Here is a 12938-nt window from a genome sequence, read left to right as displayed (position 1 = left end):
GGAATGAGTCAACATTCTACCCCCAGCACCTGTGCTGCGGATGAGGCTCTCATGAAACCTTGGTGTTGGCCTCTCTCTGACGTTCTGCATGGTCACCGAATAGTGTACACAGTACTCGTAACATTTACCATGTCTTCTCCTTTCAGCTCTTATTCCACAGCAGTTGTAACATCTTCTGAAAAACATGCATGAAAGTGGGGGTGGTTTCCCTCAGGGGATATTTAAAAATGTGTGGACACAATTTTGGTTGTCACATCTAAGGGACAGGGGGACACTATGCTACTGGCATCTGGTGGGCAGAGGCCAACAATACCGCTAAACATACTGTACTATACAGGGCAGTTCCCACCAATAAGAACTATCCTGCCCAAAATGTTCTTTTTGCTTAAGCTGAGAAAACCTAAGACATAAAAACGTGGCACTGAACTTAATGGATATTTTAAAATTTGGCTTTTGTCTACACCAGTCCAATTAAAGAGCTATTTGGCCATGTAATTCAGCAATATAGATGGTCACATCAAGGCACTAAAGGTACAATATTTGATTGTTGGCTTATTATGGTGACAAAAGGGGGAGGTAGAAGGATAACTCAGTTAGTTCATCTATCTCAGTTATCTAAGGAGTCAGTCAAACTCTGTGTGGTCAGGACACCCAAATAAAGCTCTCCATTCTGTCGCCTGTGCCACCTTGAATTCTAATACTCTAAGCTTGGATTTCTTCAACCATGAAATAGAAAACTTGTCTAACCCTCCAATAGAGTGTGAGGCCAAAATTGACACGGACTGTGTCCAAACACTTTGCAACTTGCATAAGACAATAAAGATAAAAGAAATATTATGATCTGTAGTTTCTCTAGAACTGCTGCCAGGAAATCACTGATTTATGTATTTCATCCTCGGCCCTCACACTCTAGCACCTCTGCAGCCCATCCAAACGAAGTCTGGCTGGCCTAATGTTCTAAACATCTTTCAGAAATGCTGACTGCCCTCACCCTCCGGCCCAGCTGCCATCCTAGCATAGGTCATCTTCTATTACCTCTCCCTAGGCCAGATGCCAGGATGCACCCTGGCTCCTCCTCACCCCTGACTCCATCCTGGCACCAGAGTAGGCTGTTCCAAATGCAAATATGATCAAGACACCAAAAGACTGTCAAGGATGACACCCAGCTGGAGAGATGGAGGTACCATAAACTGAATGTGGGAAAACCGTGGGAGGAAAGGTTAGGAGAACATTAGTGCTAGCACACATTTTTGTTATGATAACACAAGACGGTTGTGCTATACTTTGGAGTGTAACTGATTATACAAATGCGGGATGCATTTGTGGCCATTATGACCATTTAAAAAGATGAGTGAACAGTTTGTAGCAACTCGTAACATTTTCACTATTTACTCACCTCTTTGGAAAATTGACCAAATAGCTGTCACACACTAGGCATTCAACAAATATTTGATGAATGAATAAAATGTGAGCTACTGCTTTCTTATACACAGTCTCATCTTGGACAAATGAAAAAAGCACTAAAGAACGTACATTAAGTATTTGCCCCCCATTACATTTTAGAGGAACAAAAGGCACTAAGGAAACATGAAGGGTCACTCTTTTCTAGGAGGATGCAGACAAAAAGGGAAAAAGCCTCCAAGATCCCAGGACCAAAGCCATGTTGAGCAAAGAACTAAGTGGAATGTTTGTGCTAAAAGGCAAAACAAGGTTTTGAAATAACCTAAACCAATCTGGGGGGAGCAGAGAAGAGTGCAGTGTTACAATAGGTATTAAACCACAGAGGGTTACGTTCATGTGAAAAGCAATGGGTCACACTTAATATAGAACATTCTTTTGACTTCTGACTGATACAGAGCTGCTGAACGTTGCTGCTTTATCATTCTAAAGTACGCAGGAGAAACTTCAGAGCATCCAGGTGATTTCTTCTAGCCTGAAAGCCAACACGTTCCCTCTGTAATCTTCCTTTTTATAGTCTCAACTCAGAAAATATGTAGGTGGTGAGCCATGCTAGAATAAAGGGCTATTTCATCAGCAAATTTGCAGAGCACAAGAGGAGACATTAGCATCAACTTGTCTCTAAGTTTATGCTTCTAGGAGAATAAGACAGCTGAATGAAAATAATTCTTAATTGTTTGGGATGCACTGGATTTATTTACACAATTGAGGAAATAATCATTCATAGTATGAATAGAAAAATTCTACCTTTTAAAATTAAGGAGTCAGTTCTCACCTTTCCTCTGTATCTTAAAAATGGTAGAGACATTATGTTACAAATTAAAGGGCACCAGCCCACTATTCAAAATCTGGAAAAGGTGGTGGGGCGAGACGGTGATCAGGCATAATGAGCATGGACTCCAGATCCTTTTGTGCAAAGAAACTTCTGCAGAAAGCGAGTTACCCCTAACACCATATTAAAAGGCAAATCACTGAGCCCCTAGCATCTCCAAAAAATGAACAAGCATTAATAACTTACTAGTATGTCACTTGCCAATTCAAGGCAGGTAACTCTGGCAAAACTAGAGAAAGAACCATTATAGATTCCTAGAATGTTCACCTGGGAAGGGACCTTAACGATTTTCTAATTCAGGCCCTCTTTTTTCCAGAGCAGCAAAGGGAACCAACAGACATTCCTGGTTAGCCCAATGGCCCCCCAGCTGTTCCAGATGATCCAGGACCTGGCCAGCAGCACCAGGCACCAGCTCCGGCACCTCCGGAACCACGATACCTACCACCCCTGGCCAGCTCAACTCCTTTCTTGAAAAATATTTTTTTATGTGGACAGTTCATTTTGGAAGACATGAATTACAGATAGACAGTTGTCTTTGCTGTAAGTATTGATGATTCTTAACTTTCTGCGTGCTTGCCTCGGATTTTTAAACTTGGCATTGAGCATATCCAGTCTCAACAGTGAAAATCATGTCAAGGAAAACTCAGTAAAGTAGCAGATGACATACCAACGGCAATGCCTGTTCTGAAAGTGACACATCTTCCAACTGGAAAATAAATGTCCAAAGATTGTAGTGAGCTAACACTGCTACCTGCTCGCTTCCTGGAGGTGGCATTCAGAATTTTCAATACTAATTCCTCAGAAACACTTTATTTTTTTCTGTCTTCTTTCTTCTCTCTCTCTCTCTCTTGAAAATAAACAATCTAGAATCTGGATTTGGTCAATCAGTCATTAACCTCGAAATCTGGAGTCCTTCCTTAAAGGAAGCAAATCCCATGAGGTTTTGGTTTGTGGTGTCCTGCGGGACCCCAGTGCGCAGCGCAGTGTATGGAACACAGTAGGTCTCCAATAAATATGTATGGACTATTTGAGACTACAGGGAGAAGAGAGGCCACCAACAGAAGACCTCCTGGCATCCTCTTGTATTAATCAGACAATGTACAACACTCTGTCCCGCTACAGATTCAAAGGGAAATGCACACCCTCTTCCTAAGGAGGAAACCGGCTGCACCCCAACGCACTGGGCAGCATTTTTCCTGCGAGTCCACTCGCCACACGCTTGGATTACGAAGCGGCCCTACCTTCCACCCCACGCTATTCCCGTTCTTGCAGCATATCTGACCAAAGGCTGAGTGGGCCAACCTGGGCCCAGCCCCAGGAGCCCCATTCCTCAGCCTTGATCAGAGAGGCTGTAGCAAGGTTCAGCCCCTGGCCCCGAACACAGCGACCACCTCAGGCTCCGGAGTTAGGGGCTCCCCTTCTAAGGGGCAGCTGAGTTTCCGGGCAGTTGACATGGCAGGGGGCGACGCACGCAGCACCCTCCACTCCACCCGACACCACCGAAGACCTGTAGGGAGCCATGGACCCCACCAAAAATGAGCTGTCCCCTCCCAGGCCGGCCAAGTGGCGCCCCCTGTCGCATTTTTGCGCCGGGACACTCACCGCGTAGTGCAGCTGCGGTTTCTTGCGGTACACCGGGTCCCCCATGTCGCTACCGAGGAAGAGCGGCGAGCCCCCGAGCACAGCCTGGGGTCCGGCGCCTCTCCGAGGTCCCCTTACTTTACGGCCATCCCGGGCAGTCCCCGGCCACGAGCTCTGCTTCGTGCGCCCCGAGCGCAGTGCTAAGTGCCCAGGGCACCAGAGTCCCGCCGTGGAGCTGGAGGGACAGGGAGGAGGCAGCGGCGAATGGGAAAGAGGAGGAGGATAAGGAGGAGGAGAAGTTAGAGGAGGAGGAGGAGTTGGAGTAGGGGAGGAGGGAAGAGCAGGAGGAGAGGAGAGGGGAGGAGGGAGGAGAACCAGAAGTGGGGAGAGGAGGGAGCGGCGGAGTCAGTGGCGGTGGGCGGACGTTTAAGCCCTTCCGCGCCTGTTGCCGCTGCTGCCGCCAGCTGTGGATGGCTACAGCGACCCAGCGTGCCCACGACAGGTGACAGAGCCGCGGGCGCTCCTACCTCCTGCCATCCGGCCCCTGAGCAAGCCTTCAACACCAGCCAGAGGACGAGTTTGGGTTTCCAAGAAAGACTTTCACTAACTTGGGAACCCACTTCACGGAGGGCGGAGTTTCGGAGTTTGGAAAGCCCTCCTTTGGGAAAGTGTCAACCGCGGGAACCCTATGAGAGGGCAGGCCTGAGAGGAGAACTGCTAAGGGAAGGGAGGCCGGGCTAGAGGGTGGGCCGGCTGCGCCACTTTAGTGAAACTTGCAGGACCCAGGCATGTGTGGGAGACCCCACTGGAATTGGGAGTCCTGGAAAGTATGCTGGAACGTGAGGACTGGCATTGATGCCAGACTGGATCTGAGTTGAGCGGGGGGGGGGGGGGGGGGGGGGGGGGGGGGCGGGGTCCTCAAAGCGCTGCCTTCTGTGTCTTAGTTCTTAGGAGCAAATCAGAAAATGACATAGCAAGGATTTGGAAACAGAAGAAACACGCGATTTGCAAATGCTGCCGGGTAAACCAAATTGATGTGAGCACACGCCGGAGGTTCGCAGCACCACCTAAAACCGGCCTCTGGTCTGCAGTCCCCTAATGGAAACTTGCACTTTCAAACTCCGTGGAGAAGAGCACCGGCTCCCTCCCCAGGCCTGGCATCTGTGATTTCTAGGCACCCTCCTACCAGCTGAGTCCAGACAAAAGCAGAGTCTGGAGCCAGAGTGAAACTCCAGACCCAGTGAAATCAATCAATCCAAGCCCAAGAGGGGTAGCTATCAAGTGGAAGGTGGATTTCTGGATTGCTTGTGTCAATTCGTCAGGGTCCCACTACACTGAACTCCCTGACTGGCCCTCCACTTGCTCTGTGGGGGGTGGGAGGGTAGGAAAATAGGATGTGGCTGCTGTGTTTGAGCCTTTACAATGTGCTTGGACCGCCCATCCACTGGCATATGATATTTTATAACAACTGGCTGCATAATTGTAAAAAGGACTAAGAATGTCAAGCCAGAGGTACAGGTATCCTCAAGAATCTACTGCTACATAATCCCATGACAGTTCATCTGCTAGAAAACTGTAAGATTACATTTACTGAAATTGATCATATGCCTACCCTCTGGCCCAACAATTCCACTCCTAGGTATATAGAAAAACGGGGGCCAATGACCTCCTGTGTATAGGAATGTTTATAATATCTTTGGGCAGAATCACCAAAATGAAAACAATCTAAATGTCTGAACTGGTGCATGATGAGCCAACTGTGATGTATCCATACAATGGAATACGCCTTGGCAATGAAAGGAAAATGGTACTGAGGCACACAACTGCATGGATTATTTTCTACCAACATCCTGTTGAGAGAAAGAAATCAGACACAAAGAAAAACATACTGTAAGATTCCATTCATTTATAATGGGATTTAATGTTGAACTGGAATAGGTAAATATGATCTATGGTGATAAGAAGCCAAAACAGTGACTACCAAGATGGGAAGGGACACAGGGAACCTTTTGGGGTGCTGGAAATGTTCTGTGCCTTGAACTGTATTGCAGCTACTCAAGTGCACCCCATATGTAAAAACTCATTGAGTGGTACAGTTCAGATTTGTGCAATTTATCCCCTTCACTATGTGCATTTCAAATTGGAAGAACCAAAAAACAAACTTGAAATCAGTCTCCTACCAAAAACAAAAACTTCCAGCCAGAGTGCTGCCTGTGGTAAGGGAAAGTCAGTTTCACCATTTGCCCAGGTCTCTTTCTACCTGCAGCCTTCCCTGCCCAGGACTCCTTTCCCTCTGCTATGTGGGAGGGCAGAGCATGCCCATCCACCTTGGAGGAACTCCCTGCTCCCTGCCATGCGCAAGACAGACCTGGAAAAATGACACACTGAAGTCCCCTCTCCACTTTCACTCTGCTCTGCTGCTGAAAGCAACCTTTAAAGCTGTTATCAAAAACCCTTAGAATAAGGTGAGTAACTAGCACCAGTTTCACCACACACCACATCTTTCACAGAATGCAGCTGGGGCATCAAAAGAGGGCTGTTTACACAATGGCCCCACTGTAGGGACCTTTGCTTCACGGTGTTCTATTTAGATAGAAAGATGAACTCTCCAGCCTTAGGACTTCTTCCTCTATCATATCTGCAATTAAGATCTCGAAACATAACATCGCTTTCCCTACAAAATCTTTTCCATTATTAATATATATATAAACAATACAAGGTGGGTCCTTGAATTTAAAATACCTTAACCCTAGTCCTTTGATCATTACCTGTAAGTAAGTCACCTCCATGTTAAAATTGGGTCGTCTTAGATTTTGTTTGTATGCTGTCTTTGGAAAGTGTATTAAGTCACTAACTGGCATTATTGTAAGCCAAAAATAATCCATCATTCCCAAATTGTATATACTAAGTCATCAGTGTATGTCATCCATAGATTCTTGGAAACTGTGACTTTAAGTGAAACGATATATAATGAAACAAATTTGACCATCAGCTAATTTATATCAATAAGAGTTAAGTTCCTACAGCATAGTTCTGGTCACAAAGACATCACCAAATTTCTAAATAAAGACCCAAACACTTTTAATATGAAATATTGAAATATATGTGAGCTACACACACATTTGAGAAAGATGAATAAACACAAGTAGAAGAATGATTTTCCAACCCGCAGAGTCCATTTCAGGATCAAGGTGGCTGGAGCCCCTCCCAGCAGCTCAGAGCAGCAGGCAGGAGCCACCTGGACAGTTGCCCTTCCATTGCAGGGCCCCTCACCCCCACACCTGCACTCAGTCACACTGGGACAGTGTAGACACGACAATTCCCCTCACAGGCACATCTGTGCGACATGGGAGGAAACCAGAGTCCCCAGAGAAAACACACAGAGATGTGGGGAGAACATAAAAACTCCACACACAGAGGAGGCTCCAGTGGGAATCAATATTTTTCTCATCAACATTAGAACAAAATGAAATGACAGTGAACAAAACAACATTATCTGAGTACCTGCTTTATTTACATTTTAGAAATGACTTCTGCCTGCTAGCATATTTTTTGCTAAATTCAACGTTAAGCTGCAGTTAAATTTTCAAGTGCAAAAGAGCTGTTTTTCTGTGTTTGAAAGGTTAAGGGAGATAGGACACAGCATTTAAGAAATGAAATTATCAGTCCATGTTGCAAGGCTCCTAAATTAATCTCAGAGTGAATCATACACCTCTTCAGTTCTCAGTCCATTTATTCAGGACTCGAGAAGAGACCTAGGAGGTCGTGCAGAACTCTAAGGGGTCTGTTAAGTCTACACATTATTTCTATTTGCTACAGAGTTGTAGTTCTTTATATTTTTCTATATTAACCTCTTGTCACATATATGGTTTGCAAATACTTCCTTCCATTCTGTAGGTTGCCTTTTCATTTTGTTGATTGTTTCTTTTGCTGTGCAGAACCTTTTTAGTTTTAGGTAATCCCACTTGTTTATTTTTGCTTTCGTGGCTTATAGTTTTGGAGTCATACTGATAATTCTTTGTCATGGAGGCTGTCCTACGCATTGTAGGACGTTCAGCAGCACTCTTGGCATCTACTCACTAGATGCAAGTATTATCCCCCTCCTTGAGTTTTGACAACCAACAGTATCTCCAAACATTGACATATGTCCCTTGGGAACATGGGACAAGATAATCCCTGCTTAAGAACCACTGCTTTTAGGAAGTTATGCATCTATAAATCTTAGAGCTTCATGATGCCCGTTTTCTAACTTTATATAAATGGAGCATGTTTTTGTTACATCTGGCATCTTTTACTCAACAACATGTTTTTAAGGTTCTTCTATGATGTTGTATGTAGCTGTAGTTGATTCATTCCCATTGCTGCCAGTATTCCATTGCATGTGTTTAGCACTTTTTATCTTTTCAGCTGCTGATGGACATATGTGCCCTTTCCAGGGTTGGGCTACTGCTCGAACATCATTACACGTATCTCCTTGTGCACATGTGCGTGCATTTTTATAGGGCACAAATCTGGAAACAGAATTGTTGGGTCATAGGAATGCATGGCTTCAACTTTACTGGACAATGCCCAACAGTTTTCTAAACAGATTGTACCAATTAGAACCTTTATTTACACTACAGTATAAATAGACTGAGCATAGTTTATATAAAGACTGAACACAGTTTAGAGTTGTCTCTCTTCTAAGGTTTTCTCATGGGGCTACAAATATAAAATTCAGGAAATCAAACACCAGGATCAGGAAGGAGAGATGGAGAAGCAGCTTCAGGTCTTCCTTGTCCAAAATCACATTTCCTTTATACGTGAAGACGGACCTGCCAGGCCTGCTAGGAATTGGAAATTCCTAGTTATTGCTGACCCCGTCCACATGTACAGGTGGGAGCAATGGGCGCACTGGTTATACTCCGGACATTTTAATAGGCAGAAATCCAGCATACTGTGCAGGGGTGGGGGGAGTCTTAGCGACCCAAATGTAAACCTAAGTGCCTCTAAAGGAAATGCCATTTCGCTCCACAGCCATAATTCTTCCCTTTGTATTAACCCTAACAGGGATATGGATATGGGAGAAATCCAAGGAAGAATTAAGTTTTCATTCCTTTCTCCAGATAAGTTAGAGAGACAATCCCAGTCTGAAGACAAACCTGGTCTGAAGACCAGGGAATGAAGAATTCCTTGGGGTCCCAAGAACGGTACCTGAGACTGTGGTGACATAGAATGGAGAAGAAAGAAAAGAACGCTCTTGCACGGTTTAGTAATATTGCCCTCAGCCTTGATTCCTAAAACCAAGAATATTAAAAAATTATACGGGATGGGGCGAAAGTAGGTTTATAATTCTGCAAATCTGTTTATTCTTGTATTATTATTTATTTATTATTGTATTATTTTTCATAAGAACAAATGCAAATCTACTTTTGCCCCACCCTGTATATCAGCCAGAACTGAGAATGTGATAATCTGTGAATGTAAGGAAAGAAAAGAGGGAGGGAGGTGAGGATAAACCGACCGTAGTGATAAGTTCAGTTTGGTATCCTTGGTTTGTTCTGTTCTAGCCATTTTGATATTTTCATTGAACAATTGCTACTTAGTGCCTTGAAGCCATGGAGAGTGCCCTTAAGAAGTATCCACAGAACTATGTTTCTAAAATAAATTTCTATTCAAAGGTCATTAAGCGAAAAGGAGAGGTTACAACCCCTGTAGTTATAACTTCCCCACCCCCCAAAAGTTTGAGAATCAAGAAATTACTTGTCATTATATCCATATGCTAATGTTAGTCTATTTCCTCCACCCAACCAATTCCAACCTTCTTTCCTCTGCATGCTGTTCCAAGCAGGTAAATCCCGCAGGATGCTCATGAAAGCACTAGTGTTTCTGGTGCTAAAATTATTGTTTGAAATTACAACAATTCCCCTTATCATTGAGCACCTACATCACTGGCCCCCGTCCAACTAGATGCTTTTGAAAAAGCAAATCTGAATCCTTGGCATAATACTGTGAGGAAAGTATGACCACTGTTGGGAACCCGCCTGGTTTCAGAAGCTGTAAACCCCCAAGGCTAAGGCTGAGTCAGAGACCTTGGGACCATAAGCCTCTAAGGAGACAAAACTTATCTCCTTGGCAGGGGCACCGCCTCTGCCCACTTTACTTCACCCTGCTCAGCCCTGAGCCTGACCAGTTAGCCAATGACGGGTAAGATTCCTCAAGGGAGGGATGACTTAAGACAGGCATGGTTACCAAGAGACCCACAGGGAAGGACTTGGGGGGCTATAGAAAAAGGAGGTGATGGACCTTAGCCCCTCTGCTTTGACATAGCCTGAGTCCTCATTCTGTCTGCAAGAAGTCTCCTAATCTCTGGGTTGCCTTACTTCCCCTGCCTGACTTAAACCTGAAACAATGCCAAAGGGTCGTGCAGCCCTCTGCTGGAAAGGGCAGGTTCCCCCGGGCGATCAGGCCTAATAAAGAATACAGAAAACCCTGTGAAACCTGCTTTGCTAATACCCTCAATTTAAATGATAAGGGTACAAGCCTGAAATGAGTTTGTTTCCCAAAGTCTTATAGCTCTTTAGCTAACTGACCCTGACTCAGAATAAGCCCTCAGAGTTCTTTGTTTGTTATCTATTGTTTGATCCTTACTGCCTGCCAATGATTGATGAGCTTTCCCTGTATTCCTGTGCAAATTGAACCCAATAAAAGCCCATTGAGGAAAAGGCTCTTGGCCCTTCTCCTTTGAGAGATCAGCTACCTTTCCTCCCCAAGCAGATCATGTCTTGGTAGACTTGTTCTCATCCATAGTGGCGAGGGCGGAGCCCACCCACAGACCACTTCTATTTTATTCATGAAGGTAATTAACTTGCTTAGCACATTCGATAAATGGTGGAGTCAAGGTGGAAATAGAAGTTGGGTCCAAATCTCTTTGCAGGCCATTCCAGTACATCTCAAAGTAGAGACTTTATGATAAGTCAGACTCATTCATTAAATTGCGAGGGTGCCTTCTTATAAAAGGGGGAAGGTAGCAGACACTGCCAGTGCCCCATCCATATCTCCCAGGTTATTGGTTCTCAGTGGGAACAGGTTTTTCTCCAAGTGGACACCTGGAAATATCTGGAGATTTTTGGTCATCACAACTGTTGGGTAGGGGGTGTGGGGAGACAGTTGCCACTTGTGTTTAGTGTATACAAGCCAGGGATATTGCTAAACATCATAAAATGCACAGGACACCACCCCTCACAACAACAAAAAAAAACTATCCTGCTCAAAATGTCAAGTGCCAAAGTTGAGAAACCCTTCCTACACATAAGAAACCCATCCTTTAATAATTTTCACTTAGTAGGACATCTCACAGCAACAACACATTTTCTTTCCGTGGACTAAGTCTTGTACCATCCGATAGAATAAGGAGAAGTTTTCCCAGAGCAGAAGAGTACAGCTGAGCTCTGGGTCATTCTCCACCAACACAGCAGGTGAAAAGGCTAACAGGTAGAAATTGGCCATGTGTATGATCAAAACTGGAAGTTATGGTGTCCTTTGGAGCACTTGCTCAGTCACCCAACACAACTACTAGTTTCGAAGGCTCAGCAGTATTATGAATGATGATGACACCTGACATTACTCTGGTATCTGAAATGTCCAGAACAATCTCAGATGTAATGATGCCCCCTCCTCCGATTAATCTATTTTGTGATTATGATTTCATTTTTAGAAGGAACAGAACATACAAGGCAAAAGTTGAGAATTTGTTGTCAAGTATAATAAAATGAGGAGAACGAAACAGAGTGTCCTTTGCATGCCAAGTCACTTAACCTCTCTGTATCTCATTAATCCACCAAATAGAATGAGCCAAAGAGTTTCAGATCCCCAAGGAATGCTTGGTACATAAAAGTTGAACACCAACAGTTTAACAAGGCCTTTTCAGCCTTGGCTGTGCAATGAGGCCAACCAAACAAAACCGCTCCAAGACTAATTTCTTGATTCTCTTTCTTTGGGACCATGCTTTATTAAAGTAGTTCTCAACCAGGTGCAATTTTGTCCCTCGGGGCATATTTGGTAATATTTGAAGATAATTTTTATTGTCACAACTTGGGGCAAGTGAGTGGTGCTATCGGTATTTAGTGGGTAGTGGCCTTGGATGCTGCTAAACATCTGCCAATGAACAAGCCAATTCCACTACCACCACCCCAACACATACATACACAGCAAAGAATAATTTGGCCCCAAATTTCAGTAGCACTAAGGTTGAGAACCCCTTTACATGTAAAATTGTTCTGGTCAAAATAATTCTAATACATTAGAATCTAAGTATCAGACTAGGGCTTTTTCATTATTTCGAGTTTGGTTGCCATCTTTCTCCATGTTCATATATAGAGAGCACACACGGAAAGATATTACCTGGAAAGATTATAAGGGTTCTCCTCCCTTTCACCAGAAGATAGGGCAAGAAGAAAAGGGACCAGAAAGAAATGGCTAATCAGTGTCTGAATGTATGGTGTTCAAGACCATGTGCATCAGAATCACTTGGGGTAAAATTTTTAAAAAGCAGATTGTGAACACTTCCCCAAAATACGCTGAAACAGAGTCTCTTGTAGCATCACCTCAGAATTAACATTTTTAGTAAGATCCCTTGATAACATGTACAACACTCTTTGAGAACATGTGATGTGGTGGGACTAACATGCAGAAACCGGTGCTTAGAAAGGTTGCATGACTTGTTTAAGATCATGCAGATACCATAAGACAGTGTCAGAACCCACCCCTAGCTCAATTACCGTTTGACAAAGGGGAAAAGACAGTCTCTTCAATAAATTGTGTTCCAAAAATTGACCCAATATATACAAAACAAAAAAGAAAATAGACCACCAACTTATACCATATACAAGAATAAACTGAAAATGGATCAAAGACTTAAATGTAAGTCACAAAACCATAAAAATCCTAAAAAGAAAGTAAATAGGCAGTAAAATATCAGACATTTCTCATAGTAATACAAGGTGTGTCCGGGAAAAGTGCAGCCATTGTTAACATAATGAGAGCGGTTTGTGTGACATCAATGTAACCTGGCAGCCAATGAGAGTGG

At 44.0% G+C, this 12938-nt stretch overlaps 1 protein-coding gene across 3 annotated transcripts in view; it reads right to left on the bottom strand.

The window, feature by feature from the left end:
* Window positions 1-12938, bottom strand: part of ARHGAP6 (Rho GTPase activating protein 6) — a 441720-nt gene that overhangs the window by 233992 nt on the left and 194790 nt on the right. Inside the window, exon 1 of one of the 3 annotated variants that reach the window (XM_045203284.2) lies at window positions 3893-4249. The exons of the other annotated variants lie outside the window; for them this stretch is intronic. Coding sequence (XP_045059219.2) covers window positions 3893-3937 — 45 coding nt within the window. The 5' untranslated portion in view covers window positions 3938-4249. Of the gene's footprint in view, window positions 1-3892; window positions 4250-12938 lie in introns of those variants that run through there. 3 annotated transcript variants of the gene reach the window in all.

The sequence above is a fragment of the Desmodus rotundus genome, chromosome X (genome assembly GCF_022682495.2).
Source record: "Desmodus rotundus isolate HL8 chromosome X, HLdesRot8A.1, whole genome shotgun sequence".
NCBI lineage: Eukaryota > Metazoa > Chordata > Mammalia > Chiroptera > Phyllostomidae > Desmodus > Desmodus rotundus.
This window is presented reverse-complemented; position numbering and strand designations above follow the sequence as displayed.